The sequence below is a fragment of the Molothrus ater genome, chromosome 1 (assembly GCF_012460135.2).
Source record: "Molothrus ater isolate BHLD 08-10-18 breed brown headed cowbird chromosome 1, BPBGC_Mater_1.1, whole genome shotgun sequence".
In the NCBI taxonomy this organism is placed as follows: domain Eukaryota; kingdom Metazoa; phylum Chordata; class Aves; order Passeriformes; family Icteridae; genus Molothrus; species Molothrus ater.
This window is the reverse complement of record NC_050478.2, coordinates 151,212,166-151,229,569: the sequence shown is the minus strand read 5'-3', so window position 1 is coordinate 151,229,569 and position 17,404 is coordinate 151,212,166. Positions and strand designations below refer to the sequence as shown.

The following is a 17,404-nucleotide window of genomic DNA, read 5'->3' as shown; positions in this document are numbered from 1 at the left end:
CCTCTTTCTGCCCTCTCCACTTTCCACCCAGATTTCCTCATGGTCATCTCAATTTCCACTTCCTACCTAGGAATGGATGAATAGGGCACAGGATGACTGGAAGGGAATGCCAAGGACAGACACAGGGAAAACAACACCATGGACAGACATGGGGACAGACATCCTCCTCCTGGGCTGCTGTGTGGTGCATGTGTATTTTTTGCAACATGCATGGTTGAAAACCAATTTCCTGCTGGTTCCCATGCTCCTGCTGGCACCAGAGGGCTTCTGCAGTGTCTGACTGACCTTGCTGTCCGTTGTTGGAGACTCCTTCTCCTTCTCTGCGTGCTGGAGTTTTCTGTTCAGGTCCTGGAACATGTCTTGGTGACGTTTCCTTGTGTGCATGATTTTCTGGAGGAAACACAAAGGGCCACAGGTCAGCAAACCCCATCAGGAACATGTTCTCCCCCCAGAGTTACATCATTTAACCCCAGCTCTGTCTCCCTGCAGGTGCCTGAAATAACTTCAGCATTTACTGAGGACCCACTGCAGTACTGCCTTTATTTTCAAGATGAGATGGTGGGAGAAAGTGGAAAATACTAATTTTTGACCTAAAAAAACCCCTTAAAATTGCAACAATCAAATTTTTATGCTGCAGAATTTGAGCTTGACTGTCAATGTCCTAAAGAAGGTTTGCTGCCCTTTTTAACTGATACCTGTCCCCATGCCCAGCCTTTCCTCAGTTTGTCACTTCTGTAAATGTGTTCAGAGCTCACCCAAACATGCAGAATTCAAGAAATTTCATTAGAAACTGTTCCGCAATCTCATTTTCTTTTTAATTCAACCAGTCTCCATTTCACTTCTACCTAGTGCTGCCCAGAAGGAGAGGCAGGGCAATTTCTAGAAGCATTTCCCTTTCCATGTATAAGCAGGCTAAATATGGATTTCGTGTGGCTTTCCATGTATAAGCAGGCCCTTTCCATGTATAAGCAGGCTAAATATGGATTCTCTGGCAAGGTGAGATAATTGGAGAGGGTGGCTCAAAAAATTTGGGACCAACATTTAGAAAGGGATGCACTCACCTCAAAATCTAACTCTGCATACCGGGATTTCCGCCTCTGGGTATTCGGGAGAGAAAAAGATGGGTAAAGGTTAGTAAGAGGATAAAACAGGAAAAGTCCTTCTTCTTTCCTTTTCCCTTTTTCTACACCTTTAATGTGTTTTTCTGGCTCTTCATGATGGGAAGTGCCAAATATTTTGAGTTATTGAATCATTTATGTTGGAAGGGATCTTAAAATCAGCCACTTCCAACCTCCTGCCATGGGCATGAACAGTTTCCATTATCCCAGGCTGCTCCAAGCCTACTCCAGCCTGGATTACTGGGGTCTTCTCATTGTGACTGAAACCATCAAAATGGGAAATAGGCCAGATAGGGCAGAGGATATAAAGGGGAAAAGATAAGGCAGGCCATGTGCCTGGCATTAAAATGAATAGCTTTGATAAATTATCTTTTTTTTTTTTTTTTTTTTTTTACTTTGTAGCACCTGTAGGGCTAAAAATAGTTGATCCAGCAATGGAATGTGCTCTGGAAGCCGTGACATCACATTCCAAAATATGACCTCATGCCACTGGTCCCTCAGGGTAATATGACACTGGCATTGCATCCTGGGCTACAATTTCCCTGAAGTTCTTTTTTCCTACCCCCTGGAGTGGCGGGATTGAGGGCAGAACACCACCCTGGGCTGAGAACAACACCACGATCTCCACGCTTACCTCCAAGGAGCTCATGGAGAGGGTGGAGACGGTCTCGCTCTTGGACACCACACCCGAGTTCCCTGAGTCACCCGTGTCACACAGGCTGTTGGGAATCTGTGACTCGTTGGAGATGTTCTGTGGAGCCAGCTGCTGCTGCTGCTGGATCATGGAGGAACCCTGCACCTCACTGCACGCCATGGTCACCGGCTCTCGCGGGGGACTCTTGACCACGAAGCCGGGATCGGTGGCCATGCTGAGGTGGATGAGCCGTGTCTGAGGCATCTGGTCGATGTTGATGCTGTATTTGCTCTCATCTTTGGGTTTGGCCCTCAAGGTGGACGTGTTGGTGGGCAGGATCACGTAGCTGGTGTCCATGGTCTGCTCTTGCGCCCGCGAGAGCTCCGAGTCCAACTTCTTGAAGATGTCCCCGTCGCAGATGTAGATGGATTTCGGCGGCTGGTTCTTGTCCTTCTTCAGGGTGAGGGAGTGGTTGCTGAACTCGTTCAGGTTGATGGCCCCCAGGTAGTGTGGGGAGCCCTGAAGGTGCATCTTGGAGACGTTGGCTGGAAGACTGTTGAAGTTGGATGAGCCTTTCTGGTGGTTGAGTTTCAGTTTCTCCTCGTCAGGCAGCGACGGGCGCTTCAGGGTCCCCGTGATGGTCGAGGTTCTGCACGTGGTGATGTCTTTGTTCAGCACTGGGGAGACAGAGAAGTGTCCTCAGCACCTCACCTGGGGTTTTGTTGACACATCAAGACACCTCCCACAGTCACTCCCCGCCAGCACCTCTCCCAAAGAGGCACAACGGTGTTTAACGTTATTTCTATTTTCTAAAATCCAGGATACTGAAGGCAAAATTAAAGCTAGGGAGGAAAACAACTTTGTTATTTTGGGAGAGTTCTCTGTGATGTGAGTTTTCCAACACAGCCATGGCCAAAAACTCCCATCTAGGCCAACATGTTGATAACAATACCCTGAAAACCAAAGAGATTTTTAGATATTTAGTACATCTACTATATGCATGTATATAAGAAATCTATACATTATTAGCCTGTGGAGTAGAATTCTTTAAAATAAAAGGTTACTTTCATGTAAAAAGATTATTTTGATTCAGGAAATAGCTGAAATACAACATTATTAATGATTCATAGAACTATAAAATCATCAAATAGTCTGGGCTGGAAGAGAACTTAAAAGATCATCGAGTTCCAGCTCCCTTCAAATTTAATTTTTTGTATTAACTCACTGAAATACTTCAGGTTGCTCTTTTCCCTTAACAGTTCCAGTGTTAATAAATTGGTATTTTGAAACACACCATATTTTGTTAAGAATTTCAAACTGCTCTCCATAAATCTTACATTCAGTAATCATGGTAAGCCTTTGTGAGAGCTCATTATTTAGCAATTTTCAATTTCCCTTCAGGAAAGCAAGTGGTGATGGGAATATTCCTTAAAAAGAGAGGAACATTTTAAACTGAGGAGGAAGTGAACATGTCATAAAGGACATTTGGACACTCATTCCCACACAACAGTGTCTGCAAAAAAAATATTTTGCCCCTTTTCCAGGCATAATAATCTATTGTTCAGTTGATTTCAGGCTGCAGCAAAGATCTTGGGAAAATAATGATGTCAACCTTGATGTCTCTGCTGGGTGAAAAATCAGAAAATCATGGAAATCAGACTGTGGGGCAGGGACAAAGTGTTGTGGGCTACTTACCCAGGACTTCAGCACAGCAAAAGAGAAAGAAATGTGTGCTCCCCTTTCACCCACCGCAAGGAGGAAATAAAAATAGGTAAATGGATCTTTTTTAGGACCAGGGAGAAGGATTTTTGGGGTGAGCTGACATTATTCAGCTGCTCCATGTGGGCCGGGGTGGGATGGGCATCCCATGGCACTGAGGACACGTTGATTTTCTTACCAGCTCTGAGTGGGAGTGAGGGAAGATCAAACTCCCCCCCCAAGACTACAGAGCACGCAAGGCAGGATGAGCAGGGCACCAAGGAGAATAAAAAGAGCTTGTAAAGAGCTTTTAAAGCTGAAAACTCTGGTAGCCATGAACATCTTGGCATCGCTGGGATAAATCAGAGCAAGTCAAGCCCTTCCCTTGGGAGTCCCAGCAAGGTTTATTGATCCAGGCTCTTCTCCATGCTCACATCAGTTACAGAAAATAGGTTTGGAGAGGTTTCCACTTGGCAATCTCCAAGCAAGGAGCAGAGTGAGCCTTCAACACCGAGCCCTGGAGCAAATCCTACCAGGGGATCAATGTGTGAGGGTTCTGAGTGGTCTCAGCCACATCTCCAATCCATCACAAGAGGGGAGATGGTGCCTCCAGGAGAAATGATGGCCAGAAACCATTGGACAGGTTCCTGGATTTTATTATTCAATAAGCAGAGTGCATGGGATGATGCACCACTCCAAAAGGTCTCTGAAATGAGGTTTATTATTAACTACTTATCTTGGCACAATCTAATGGCACTTTATGAGAGGAGGAGAATCTCCAGGCAGACAAATACAAATTCTAGAGTTGGCTGCTGGCAAAGGAGGGAAAGCTTAGGCTGTTGGCAAGCTGCTGATCCAGGGGCTCCTGCCATGAAATCACGTGAAACAAATCAGCTCCTTCCCTTCCTCTGGGAAACTCAATTTGGGATGAAGAGGTGTGGTGGCAGATCCAGAAAGGCTCCTCTAGAGGAGGAATCTCTGTCTGCTGGGGTTTACAGCTGACTCTGCCTGATCTGATCATCCCCTCAATTCAGACATGGCCCCACACACACGTTTTTCATACGTGACTTCTTGGGACTGAGATATTTGGTGTCAAAAGAGAAGGAGGGAGACAAATGAGAAGAGGCTGACAGCTAGAAATTAAATTAGAGAGTGTGAGACAGAAAAACGGAAAGGGAAAAAAAATGGAGAGACCCTGAAAAGAGATAAATGGACAAAAGAGACCGTGAAATAAGATATCACAGGGGTAAGTGAGATAAATATACTGTGACTGTGATAAGCACAGGGAGAGGGAGTGAGGCAGAGAGATGGACAGGAAAAGATAAATAAGATATAGATAGATATTAGACAGATAAATGATAGTGACAGTGATAGACAATGCACAGAAACACAGTGGCAGGGACAAATGTTGACAGATAGAAATACATAAATAACAGGTGCAGCAAGACCGACAGCTGAGGACAGAGATAAATAAGTGATTGTGAGACAGAATGAAAGAGATGAATTATAGATAAATACATTAGAAGCAGATAAATAAATGATAGATGAGATAAAGAAAAAGATAAATGAAAAGGACAGGTAGATGTTTATAGAAAGGGAGAGGGGAGGGGAGAAAGAAAGAAGGCAGGGCAGGGAAAGAAGGAGAGAAAGAGAGAAGGAAAGAACACAAGAAAAAAGGAAAGAAGGAAGGCAGGAAAGAAAGATTAATAAAAAAATAGAGAGAGAAGCTTTGCCATAGTGGTAACTGAACACAGAGTGTGCTGTCCCTGGCTTTGGAAGATCCTGGTTTGGGAGATATGAATTATGCAATTCCCAAGCAAGCTGGTATTTCTCTTGCTTGGCAGAGGGGAGAAGTCTGGGAGGGCAAATGAAAGCCTCAGTATCTATAAAGGGTAAGAAAAATAACCTCAGCCAAAGGTCAGGCATACCAGGACCAGGAGAGGATGAAACCTGCAGAGAGGAACAGGCAGCCAGGGAGAATCCAGGCAGCACAGGCACCCCCGGGATTATTGGGAAAAGGGGCTGTCAACGCATGCACATCCTCAGGATCCAGAGCAACCTGTGTGATGAACACACAGCAGAAAGGAGCAGGCAGAGGAGGAGAGATCCAACCACTTCCAGGTGCACAGAAGAGCCTGGAGCCAGGTGGAGCAGTGGGAAGGCTCTCCAGATTCCAGACTTTCTACAAAGACACCCTTCATGAGCACAGAGCTGCCTGAGGCTGGCATGACCCCAGCAGAGGTTGCTGGAACAAAGAAGGATCAGAGTATGAAGAGATGGATCCCATCTCTTCTTCCTTGATGCTCTTCTCTGCCACTGTGTTACATGGCAAAAAACAGCTCCTCAGGGGCAAGGCTTGATCTCAGTTAAAAGGCCAAAAGAGCTACAGGAAAATAGGAAAAGCAAAGGGAAAATTCAGGGTGTTGCTTTCTTTTGGCTGGGGTTGAAAGGAAGGGCAACCCACGTGAGGACATGCAAGGCACCAAGACATACACAAAAGAAACAGAAAGGGAAGAAAAACAAATGGCCTAGTTCAATCCCCAAACCAGGTCACTTGCTGATTCTCACCTGTGATGTGCTCACCTGATCTACAAGCCATGTCCACGTCCTTCTCGAAATCGGTCTGAAAGACAGAGAATAGAGAGGATGGGGTCAAAAGGGGGTAGTGAGGGATAGGAAGGCTTGGAAAATGCAAAATCCCCACTTTATTAGTGAGGTGGGCACAGCCTTTGCCAGGAGAGTGGAGGGGAGAAATTTGGGTGGATTTTCAAACATGGAAAACACACCACGTTTTTCCACCCGTTGGCTTTTGAGTTTTATCACTGATAAAGCTGGAACATTGCTTTTCAACTGTTCATCTGCTCATCCATTCACTCATTCCTGGGCTGCAGATTAAAATATCTTGCTGGAACACATTTATGCACACCCCTAAAAAAACAGGGAATAGGTTTCTGGCCCAAACTGTTTTGGATGTATCACTCTATACATAAATTTAAGTGGATTCCCCACCCTTTATTAAAGAGATCTGGGAGCCTGCTGGGATTGCTCAACCCCCACTGGGCTTTTTTGTGATCTGTCACCAAGCCACAAGAAGTGGGAACAAGTCTCTGCTTCTGAAACTCTTAACACATAAAATCAATGGTTCCCACAGGCACAAAGGTTGAATAACTTTTTCAAGTGGTGTGCGCAGCCAAAGGGAACTCCTTTCTTCTCCCAGGAGGACTTAATCCTTTTTCTGAAGCTTTGAGCAGGTAACATTTCAAAGAACTGGATAAACTGAGTCACAGCAGGCCGTGAGCTTTCATGGAGTAACGGGGAAGCTGCAGACTGGCAAAAGGTAGAAGAGTTCACTGATTATTCCTGGTATCATTTCAGAAAGACATTTAACATAATTGTACTAATGTGACAAAATGAAATCCGTTTGAATACTGAGAAGAATGTGGGAAAAATCCCCATCCCCCTGGGATAAACACTTTAATATTAGCAGGTTGAGAGCCAAGAGTTTTTTAACTATCTCAGCCTTCCTGATATTAATTTCCCAGAAAATTCTTTGGGATATCAAAAAATCTGAAAAGACCAGAAGAGAAATACGATCGAACTAGCATTCGAATGGGCAAATGGGACGACACAGAAAAATATAATCTCATTTTCATGATAGGAGTTCCAGAAAAAAATGCAGCTCAACAGCCTGCAGTAGTTCTGCTGATAAACAAATGAAAGACAGGTTTATATTTAATACCAGTCAACAAGATTTTGTGGGGAAAAAACAGTTCTACTCAGCTAAGCTCCTTTTCACTAGCTGGGCAGATTTGGAGATCAACAGAAAAGGTAACAGCAAAAATGTCATCCTGCAAAAGCTTTTGATTCCTTCGGTGATTTTACAACAAAATAACATTGTACCCCTCTAAAAATACCAGTGAGGAGTCATCACTCACAGCCAGATTCTGCAGCTTTTTGTGCTGGAATGTGAGGAAAGTGATTGTAAGCTCCCTGCTCCTCCACACACCCTGCGCTGCGTCAGCAGTGCAGGAGGAAATGCAACATTGCTAAAAAACCCGTGGCTGACACAGGATTTCCCAAGGTGGCTGATAAGGGATGGAAATGTGGAGTTGTACAGGGATGCAAAGCCCTGAAACTTGGGATGGCGACAGCAGACTGACAATCACAGGATCCACCTTTTTTGTCAGGTTGCTGAGAATCTGGAGGGGGTTATATAAATAATTTGAAGGCACGTGATTTAGAGAGGGAGAATAAGAAAGCTCTGGGTGTTAATTTATGGAAGAGACTGGGTTTGATTGTGGTGTCTGTTATTGAACAAGCCAAAGCACCAGGCATGCAAGGGGCTCTCTAATTACCCACAATTAGGCAGAGCGAGAACATGTCTGAAAATAAGAAGACTCTGCATTTAAATGAGAAATGAGGCACCTGTTTTTAGCAAACACCACAAGGTGTGGTGGAATTAAAGCTCTGCTGATGTCTTGACTCCAAGATTGTGCTGTTTGAAATGAGGCCTCGTACCCAGGCAGAAACTGCTGGAAAAAAACATCACTGGGTTGTGCTGTAGCTCTAATATTAACCAGGAGCTCCTGGAAGTTGCTCAAATAATCTGATTCTCCTGATATCTATATCTTAATCTCCAAAATTAAATGTTTCTTGCATCAACTACATCATAACAGTGGATCAGATGCAGGGCAAAGGCCTACAGCCTACTCCTTTACTGTTTGCAAAGGACTTACACAACAGGACCACAATTTACACAGCTTAAACTATTCCCAGTGAAGCAAAGTGCGCTTTTGAGAGAAAAAAATCCCTCTGAGACAGCATTTTTTATGACAGTAACCCAACAGACTGTAATTAAAACAGTATTCAACTACAACTGCCTAGCTCCAGCCAGGACAAGGCAGCTTGATGGGGATTAAAAGGTCTGGAAGACATGGGAGGTGTATTTTGGTTCTTTATTTTTCTGGGAAAGAAAGGATCTCACCAAGATGTCTGAAAAACCTGGTGTGTGAGCTTGAGAACCTTAAAATTACAATGCAACGCCCCAGATTTGTGTGAAAAAGTCCGTTTTAAGGGCTCTGTTTGCTGAAGCAAAAGTTTAAAGGAAATGAGAATGGTGAATTCAGGATCTAGGATGGACAGGGTCCTCTGATTATCACTTATGAGTTAAAAATCTCCAAAAAACCCCTACTAAAGGGGAAGTGGGAGATTTCCTTACCATGAGCTGAGCGTGTCCGTTCTGGAATGACCCCCCTGAGTCTCCATTCCCTTCCTCCTGACGATCCACAACCCGGCACTTCACAGCATCCTGGACCTGCAGGAACAGATTGGCAAAGGTCAGAGTCAGACTGACCAAACCACCTTAAATTCTGCTGAAATCCAAAATAAAAACAGCCCTTGTTAGATCAAAAGGACATGGACCCTGCTTTAGCAGCACCCAGGCATTTCTTTCACAAGGTTTGTGTGTCACAGATTTCACACACTGAAGAGCAACTCAGAGTTTTTCCAGTCACCCCTGGGTCACTGCCTAGGTCACTTCCATTTGCTTGATTTATACAGTCAGGAATAAAAATGTCCTTTATTTTGCAGCTTGCAATATGCTTTAAATGGATGCTCCCGCATTAATCATTGTATTGGTGTCTACAAAGTCTGATCAGGATCCTGTAATATAAATCTGATCCCAAACTCACTGAAATAATTGGAAAAAAAAATCCTGGTGACTGCAATGGACTGTAAATGCAGAATCATATTCATAATGCAATTAGTGGAAGGAGTCTCAGCCAAGCCAGTGGTGTAATTCCATTGATTTCATTGGCCTGACATAAGAAATTAATCTGTTTTACTGAATTTAAAGGAACTGTAAGAAGATAAAATTAATATTGAAAAAAAAGCCCCTTCCTGTCTCTGTTATTAATAGTCTCTCCACTCTGTAGGATGAAAAGAATAAAAGAAACATAAAAGATTCGTTCTTTTCTTCCCTGATATAATTCACCATTTTAAATCTCCACAGGGAGGCTGAAGAGAATTTCCTCAATTTCCTTGCCTGATTCTTGCTGGCTGCACTTCCTAGCTGGAATATCAGGGTGTTAATGCCAGCACAGATTTCATCCTGCAAACCTCAGTGCATCTCGCCTCTCCTGAAATCACACAAATCACTTCTTTAATGTGGCATCTTTTGGAGGAGGGGTGTGAACATTCTGGAAATGAGAATTTTGCTGGTAAACAAGCAAAGCCTGACATGTTATCCCATCTCACCAAACTCCACCCTGATTCATTCCTCCTTCCCTCTGACTGAAAATGTCACGGCCTCATGGCCGTTTTTGTGGTCACGATCTCCCCCAAAGCGAAATTTGTAAGGTTAGAGAAGTTACCAGCTGGTTGGGCACTTTTCCATGTGGTTTTTATGGGAAAAAACATTAATTATGTAACAGATAATGACTCCTCCCTCTCACCTCCCGCCTGAGGATGCAGTGGACCATGACGATGACAAATCCCTCCAAGGAGTCGAAGACGGCGAAAAGGATCTGGAAAAGCGCCGAGCGCCGGTCGGTGATGGCCAGGACTGCAGACATCCAGGTGAGAGCCAGCAGGGGCAGCACCACGCAGGAGCTCCAGAGGGATGCCCTGTCAAGGGAGAGGGAAAGGGAACTCAGCTCCACCTCACCCACTCCCAGGTGGGGGTTCTAATTCAGCCTCCCGATCCCACCGGGATGCAGAGGGTTTCTCCAGCCAGCATCTCCATGAGGGAGAGCTTTCCTGAGCCCCTCTCCCAGGGAAGCAGGAGGAGGCTCTGCACACTCATGCCACCCAAACAGAGGGGACAACTTCCCAACGGTGCAGTCATGCATAAAACTGGAGGTGGGGAGGAAGGATGCGGATCCCTCCCTCCCCCTTCCACGCCCTTCCCGCTCTGCCCCTAATCCACCACCGCAGCTTTTCCCAAGGGAAGGAGACAAAATACAATCACTGCAGGTTGCCAAGGGGAAGGGGAACAGTTGCAGCAGAGACTGGTCTGTCACGATGGCTGTCGGTACTCGGGCCACAGACACTTGGACTTCCACAGCACATGGAAGACACCAACACTGGGACGTGTCACGCTTTCGAGTGACTCAAAACGGACAGGCAGAGAGCTGATGTGCAGACTGAAATATCTGCATTTCTCCTTTTAATCTGCAGATGATGGTCCCCATGACACCGGGGATTAAAACCTGACCTGACCTAAAACCTTTCATTTCCCCATGGTCAGAAAATTTTCAGCTTTCTTGTGAGATCTCTGCAGCTGATGCTTTGGGAAAAAACAACCAAAAAAACCAACTTTTTTGTTCCATGTTTGACCATTCTTGTAAGTTTATTCCTGCGTGGACATTAACTGGAGATTCAAGCCACATCTCCATTCACAAGACAGAAAACTGGACAAAACAAGTTTTCTGTGATGCTGCCCCAGGAAACTCCACTTTAGCTGTGAATGATGGCCCTGCAAATGGGAAAGCAGCTCTTTTCCCAAGGACTCTTCAGGCATCCATCTCTCCAACAAAAAAAAAAAGATCCCAAACAATTTTAACAGCTGACTAGGGAGATTTTAAGCTGTCACTCATCCCATCTATTTGGTACCAAGAATATGAGGAGAATTTCCCTGTGGGCTTTTACCTAACAAACCAGAGAAGGACTCGAATAATAAGAGGAGCTACAAGAAAACCTCCAAATACAAACAAATACAGGCAAGACAAGAAATTACAGGACAGAGATACCATGAAACACGTTCAGCAGTACTTACATGGGACTTGCTCACCATTTCCTGATCTATGATCAAGGGTTTAGTGTTTACTTGCTGGTTAGCTCACAGACCTCAGTGAGAGTTTTACCTGAACAAAGCTGGAGCTTGGATACAGGTTTGGACATCAGGATAGAACGCCCTGGCTTCATTAAGGGTTTTTGAAGTATTGTTAGCATCAGTTCTGCAATGACCACACACTGAAGTGACAGTTTATTTTATAGTCAGGATTAGACCCTGTTTGCAAATATTCCTACAGCCTGTCCACACTTGGATCTGTTCCTTCTTGGTATTATTAAGGAATTTAATTGACCTAAAGGAGCAGGGAAATGGAATTATTTTTCTTTTTAATTCGAACAAGCATTATGAGACCTCTTTGTAAGGTAAATGCCATGACATAATCTGATACCTTGTAATTTTATCTTGGATGGCAAATGCTGTTCTTTAATGCCCAAGACGAACTATGATTTCGAAGTATTATTAAAAAATACACAAAAAACCAGCCTGCAACCAAACAACTCCTAAAGAGAAATAACTTATTTCAATTCTCTAAAATCTGCCTCATTACACTGAAATCTCTCTTTGCTGTCATTTGTGGTAGTGCCTTCATAAATCTGGCTAAGCAGCAAGTGCATAAAAGAAAAAAAATCAGAGAGGCAGAAATGCTGAATGCAAAGATAAGATTTGTTTGAAAAAGAACCTTTCTAGATGTGTCTTCCATGAAAGTGTCAGCCAACACAACATGGCTGAATAGATGAAATAATTCCAGCAGCAAGGGGAAACCATAAAATTCAATAAAAGCTGCTGGGAAAGGTTTGTAAGAGACAACTCTGCCCCCTGGAATTATCTGGAGTTCCAGAACACTCCTGGTACCCCCATTCTGTGGATGTTACTGCCACCAATGTGCAACCTGGCAATGGATGTGAGCCAGGTCTGAACCAAGTAACTGAATCTGGGTGGGTTTTCCACTCCTGAAAAGAACTGCAGGCTCACAATAACAATGATCTGGATCCAAGACTTAGATGTGGATCTGGGGTTGCAAGGGATGCTGCTGAGAAGGTGGATTATATGTAAATGATGTTTCTCTTCAGCAAATGGTCAGATTTGAACCCACTGGTATCAAAACCTGCTTTAAGAATTAATTGTTTGAGTCAATTTGCTCCGCCCTTCCAACCAGATGATGAAAACAACATCTGCCCTTCCAGCTCAGCTGATAGGCACATATTCAGCTGGATCAAATCAGGATTTTCCCAAGTTGTGCTGACTCACATCAGCTCAGAGTTCTGCTCTCTTTGTGATTTACCTTCCTGGTGCCTTCTCAGCAGCATTCATCCCTTACAAAATTGATGGAAATTCTGCTTGCTACTTAAATTCATCATCTTTATTCTCAGGCAGCAGGTGGCAACAGGTCACAGGAAATGGATCTCACTCTAATTTCACTTGCAGGGCTCTGCTTAGATTTTTGAAAATATTAAACTCCAAATTAAAAGCTCCATTAAAGAAATCTGGTACAGGCTGAAACTTCAGGTGAAAACTCATGGGGAAGACAAGTAGGTTTTCTGTGAGACTGCCCTTAATTCTAATTGCTGTGAGGTGAATTCATAGCAGGACTCATACTTCAACCACCTTCCCACCTGTCCCTTTTTTCAGGAGGCACAGTGAATCCTTAGAACCCAGAATTATTTATAGGATTTAAGAAATATCACATTAGAGTGCTTATCATGAGATGTGATATGAAATGATCAATTGTTATACAAAGACATTGTGACCACCTAATGGCTTTTCATGGATTAGCCATGATCAATAAATCCATTACTTTTATTGCTTGGGACAAAGGAATTAGCTGGCAGATCCTCTTATTTATCCCATTTATGACAGCCCTCAGGACAAGTGACAGCAGCATCCCATCTGAGGTTGGAAAAGACCTCTAAGATCAAGTCCAAATCTTTGCCCAGCACTGCAAAAGCCAGCATTAAACCATGTCCCCAAGTGCCACATTTACACAGCTTTTAAATCCTTCTGTGATGGGGACTCCAGCATCTCCTGGACAGCCTGGGACAATGCTTGATCATCCTTTCAGTGAAGAAATTTTCCCCAATATCCAACCTGAACCTCCCCTGGTGCAACCTGAGGCCATTTCCTTTAATTCTGTCGCTTGATAGGAGAAGAGACTAACCCCAACTTGGCTCTAACCTCCCTTCAAGGAGTGATAAGGTCCTCCCAATCCTCCTTTTCTCCAGGATAAACCATCCCAGCTCCCTCAACCACTCCTAATGTGCTCTAAAATGTGGGATCTACCATGGGAAACACTCAGCCTTATGGAAGCACACAGCAGGCCCTGCCCTGGTAGCAAAGATTTGGCCAAAATGACAAAATCTATCTGTGGCTTTGCCCTTTTCGTAGCTGGAAGCGTGGAGAGTCTTTGTCTTTGCAAAAGAAGCAGAATAAATGGATTGCACTTAGAGGAAAGCAATGGAAAGAGCAAAAGAATGGCTTTGGAGATAAAGATCTACATGAAGAAAGATGAAGAGTGCTGCACCCTGAGAAAAGGCAAGTGCAGGGGGACATACAGGACATGCCAATAAAGATGTAAGGGGCCATTAGAAAGGGCAAAGTGATCAATTATTTTCATTACTCAACCCTGAAAGAGCAGCAGCAACTTAAGTTAAAGCATCAGCAGAAGGAAAAAAAAAATCACTTTATAATTCAAAAGCAGCTCCTGGAGAGGAGCTCTGAAAAGGGAATTAGTTGCTGGACTCAACAAATAATGGATGGCTCCTTACACGCCAGCAGTTCTGCTGCAGGAAAATCACAGTACAGGTATGTGCTTTATTTATTCTCTCATGCTTCTCTGCTCCTCTGACCTGTGTTCACAGAATTACAGAATCATGGAATGGTTTGGGCTGGAAGGGACCTTAAAAATCATCTAACTCCACCCCACTGCCATGAGCAGGGGACACTTTTCACTAGACCAGGCTGTTCACAGCTCCATCCAACCTGGCTTTAAACACTTTTTAAACACTTAAAAACTGTTCCTCCCAAAAGCAAGAGTGTTGTCCCAATTTCAGGGGCACTTTCAGAGCAAATCCCTGTAACTCAATGCCCATATAACCAAGATAGGAAACCTGTAACCACAAAAGAGGGGAAACTCTGCTTGCTCTTCCCATCACAGGCAAAAAAGAAACACCTGCTGTGATTTCTATTCTCCCCTAAAAGATGATTCCCAGTAGCCACAATATAAATAATAAAATTAGGGGAACAGGAAATCAAATGCCTCTAAACTGCCCTGAGCAGCCTGGTCTGGTGGAAAGGGTTCATAGTGGGGGTCTGGAATGAGATGAACTTTAGGGTCCCTCCCAACTCAAACCATTCTGTGATGATTTTACAATCACACATGAGACAGGCGGATGATGAGGCAGCTGTGACCAGACTGCTTCATTATTCAGCTTTAATTAAGGTAAGGTGTTGTCTGAGAGTCCAAGAAGGACTCGCAGGATCCAGGTGTTATCCCCTGGTAAGGATAGGATTTCAAATTCCTTGAACCATGAGGACAACACTCTCCTGAGGAACAGTCTCCCTCCTAGACCAGCCATGCATGGAAGTACTGACTCACATTAATCCTGGAATTACAATACAGGCAGAAATTTTGACATCCAAAACTCCCTAAAAGGATATTGAGCCAAGAAAAAGGGCAAAACCCTTAGATGGGAGATTTGACACATGAATCCTGAGGATTCAGGAGGAATGATGATGATAAGGGTCACAAGGAACCCCTGACATTGGCTCTTGGGTGAGATGCCTGGAAAAAATACACTGTGCCAGGGTTTTAGTCTTGGGCCAGTCTCTTCCCACTGGTCAGAGCCTGAGAGTTCACATTTCCAATGAGCTGCTTGGCAAGGGTTCATAAAATAATGGAATGGTTTGGGTTGGAAGGGACCTTAAATATCATTTAGTTTCAACCCCCTGCCATGGGCATGGACACCTTCCACTAGAACAGGTTGCTCAGAGCTCTGTCCAACCTGGCCCTGGAGACTTCCAGGGATGAGACATCAACTTCCTTCCATCCATCCATCCATCCATCCATCCATCCATCCATCCATCCATCCATCCATCCATCCATCCATCCATCCATCCATCCCCCAGCACTCCCTGCTGTCTGCAGTGGATTCCCTCGTTCACAGCCAGCACCAAGAAAAGCCAAGCCCCTGAGACACGCTTTCCATCTCAGATAAAATAATTTTCAAGGTAGCAAAGACAAATTAAGTACAAGGTAACATTTCACTGGCTGAGGGTGCCCTGCAAGCAGAAATAAATGGGAGGAAATGTGGGAACATAGGTCTTCCAATGGCAAAAACTGCCCAAGATCTTCTTCAGCACAGCCTAAAAGGAGAGATTCATTTAACCCGCACCTGTCAAGTCCAGCTAACCCTTAACAATCACAGACATCCAAAGATTTCCATTTATCATTCCCCAGGTCAAGAAATCACACATTTTCCAGTACTTATTTTTCCACTTCTGTCACTTTTCTCTCCCATCAGTTCCCTCTGTTTTCCTTCCTTTGCACATCCCCTTCTCCAACCACAGATCTCACCACAAAGATTTCCAAAATCCAAGAAAAACAGTCTAAAGGACCTATTTCTCACTCCATGCTATCCCAGAAATAAACCTCTGGAATCTATGGGAGGGAAGCTGGGGTGGGCATGAGCAACCCCAGCAGGAACAAGGCAGGAACATCCTTGATGTGCTCTGCACTAAAAAAATTATGGCTCATTCCAGGTCAGGGAGGAGCCAGGAATCCTCACGGCATTTAATCCACATTCCAAGACTCCAAAACTGAATGGCAAAGCTGCTGCAAGGTCTGGGAGGTGGGAGCCCAGCAGAAGGGTGGCAGTGGCATGAAGAATAATCAGAGTTTTGCCTTTTTGGCAACCTCATTTACAAGAAATTTGGAGGAGGAAAACCATGAAGAGTTCAGCTGCAGGATGAAGTGGATCACAAGGGGAAATGGGTGAACCTATTTGTGTACTCCTCAGTGTTCCCTTTGCAAGGATAAGAGCACAGGACACTCGAGGACAAATAACAAAATTGATACTGGACACTGTCATCTAAGGTACCCAATCTGCTGGGAAACAAAACAGAAAAAAGTCCTCTTACAAGAGCCCTCCAATTTCTGTCAATCCACTTAAATTAGAGAAGCAGGATGAATAGGAGATCTGGCTTTCACATCCCTTTTTTCTCCTGATTTGGAGATGAGTCAGAATTTGTGATTTATCGCAGACCAATGTCAGACACTATTGCAGAGGGACTTGAGACTGTTTAACTTTTAAAATTAATTTACTATGAACAGAAAGCCTCTCCTATTTAAGAGTCTAATTTATTAATAGTAAATCTACTGCTGGTATAACATTGCTCTGCAGTTACAGGAATCCAAGAAGCAGCGAGCTGCTCATTCCAGACTTGTGGTACACATGTCTGGACTGATTCCATCTCACCATCTCAGCTGGGCACTGCTGCAAAAGGTGAGTAAACGACCTTAGCAGTGAAAAATAAATCAAATTTTGTTCAGTTCTTCGTTTCACTGAGAAAACCACAGAACCATAAAACGGTTTGGGTTAGAGGAGGCCTTAAAGAACATCTCATTCCAACCCCCTGCCATGAGCAGGGACACCTTCCAGGTGCTCTTGAGTTGCTTTTCTTTTATCTTTCTACATTTTGAGATCTGGCAATCAGCTGCCTCTTTTAGTTTAGATTAATTAAAGGTAGGAATTTTCAAACTGCAAATGATCTGAGACTGTTTCCCTCACACGTTTTGTATCTACTAATTCAGACATCAAAACCAAAGTGTAGAATCACTTGGATGTGATACAGATAATGAAATTTCCAAAAGGGAAGGAAGAAAGACAAACCTTCCCTCATGACTCTTCCTCCAACCTCAACCTTTGTGAAAAAAGCCAACCACATAAATAGCAATTTCTCCAGCAGAACAAAGCTCTAGAATTATTTTTTTTCTTTTCTTTTTTTTTAAGCTAACTCCAGTGGCATCTAAGAAGAGATTTAACAGCATTTGACTTTTGTAACTCAGAGCTATGAAACGCTTAAAGATTTTGAGAATTAATTCCAAGTGCTTTCAGGGGTCCAAAAGAGGCAGTCAACACTTATCAAATCAGACCTGCAGGCCTACGA

The 17,404-nt window shown here is 43.9% G+C and overlaps 1 protein-coding gene across 13 annotated transcripts in view; it reads right to left on the bottom strand.

Moving 5' to 3' along the window:
• ADGRB1 (adhesion G protein-coupled receptor B1) overlaps window positions 1-17,404 on the bottom strand; it is a 288,288-nt gene that overhangs the window by 16,356 nt on the left and 254,528 nt on the right. For 10 of the 13 annotated variants that reach the window (XM_054514932.1, XM_036404287.2, XM_054514939.1 and 7 more), the window contains 6 exons: window positions 9,903-10,074; window positions 8,669-8,764; window positions 6,019-6,073; window positions 1,753-2,429; window positions 1,062-1,097; window positions 286-390 (listed from right to left, as the gene is read on the bottom strand). In XM_054514932.1, the coding sequence (XP_054370907.1) occupies window positions 286-390; window positions 1,062-1,097; window positions 1,753-2,429; window positions 6,019-6,073; window positions 8,669-8,764; window positions 9,903-10,074 (1,141 nt within the window). The remainder of the gene's footprint in view (window positions 1-285; window positions 391-1,061; window positions 1,098-1,752; window positions 2,430-6,018; window positions 6,074-8,668; window positions 8,765-9,902; window positions 10,075-17,404) is intronic. The other 3 variants (XM_054514933.1, XM_054514955.1, XM_054514957.1) reach the window with 1 other exon arrangement.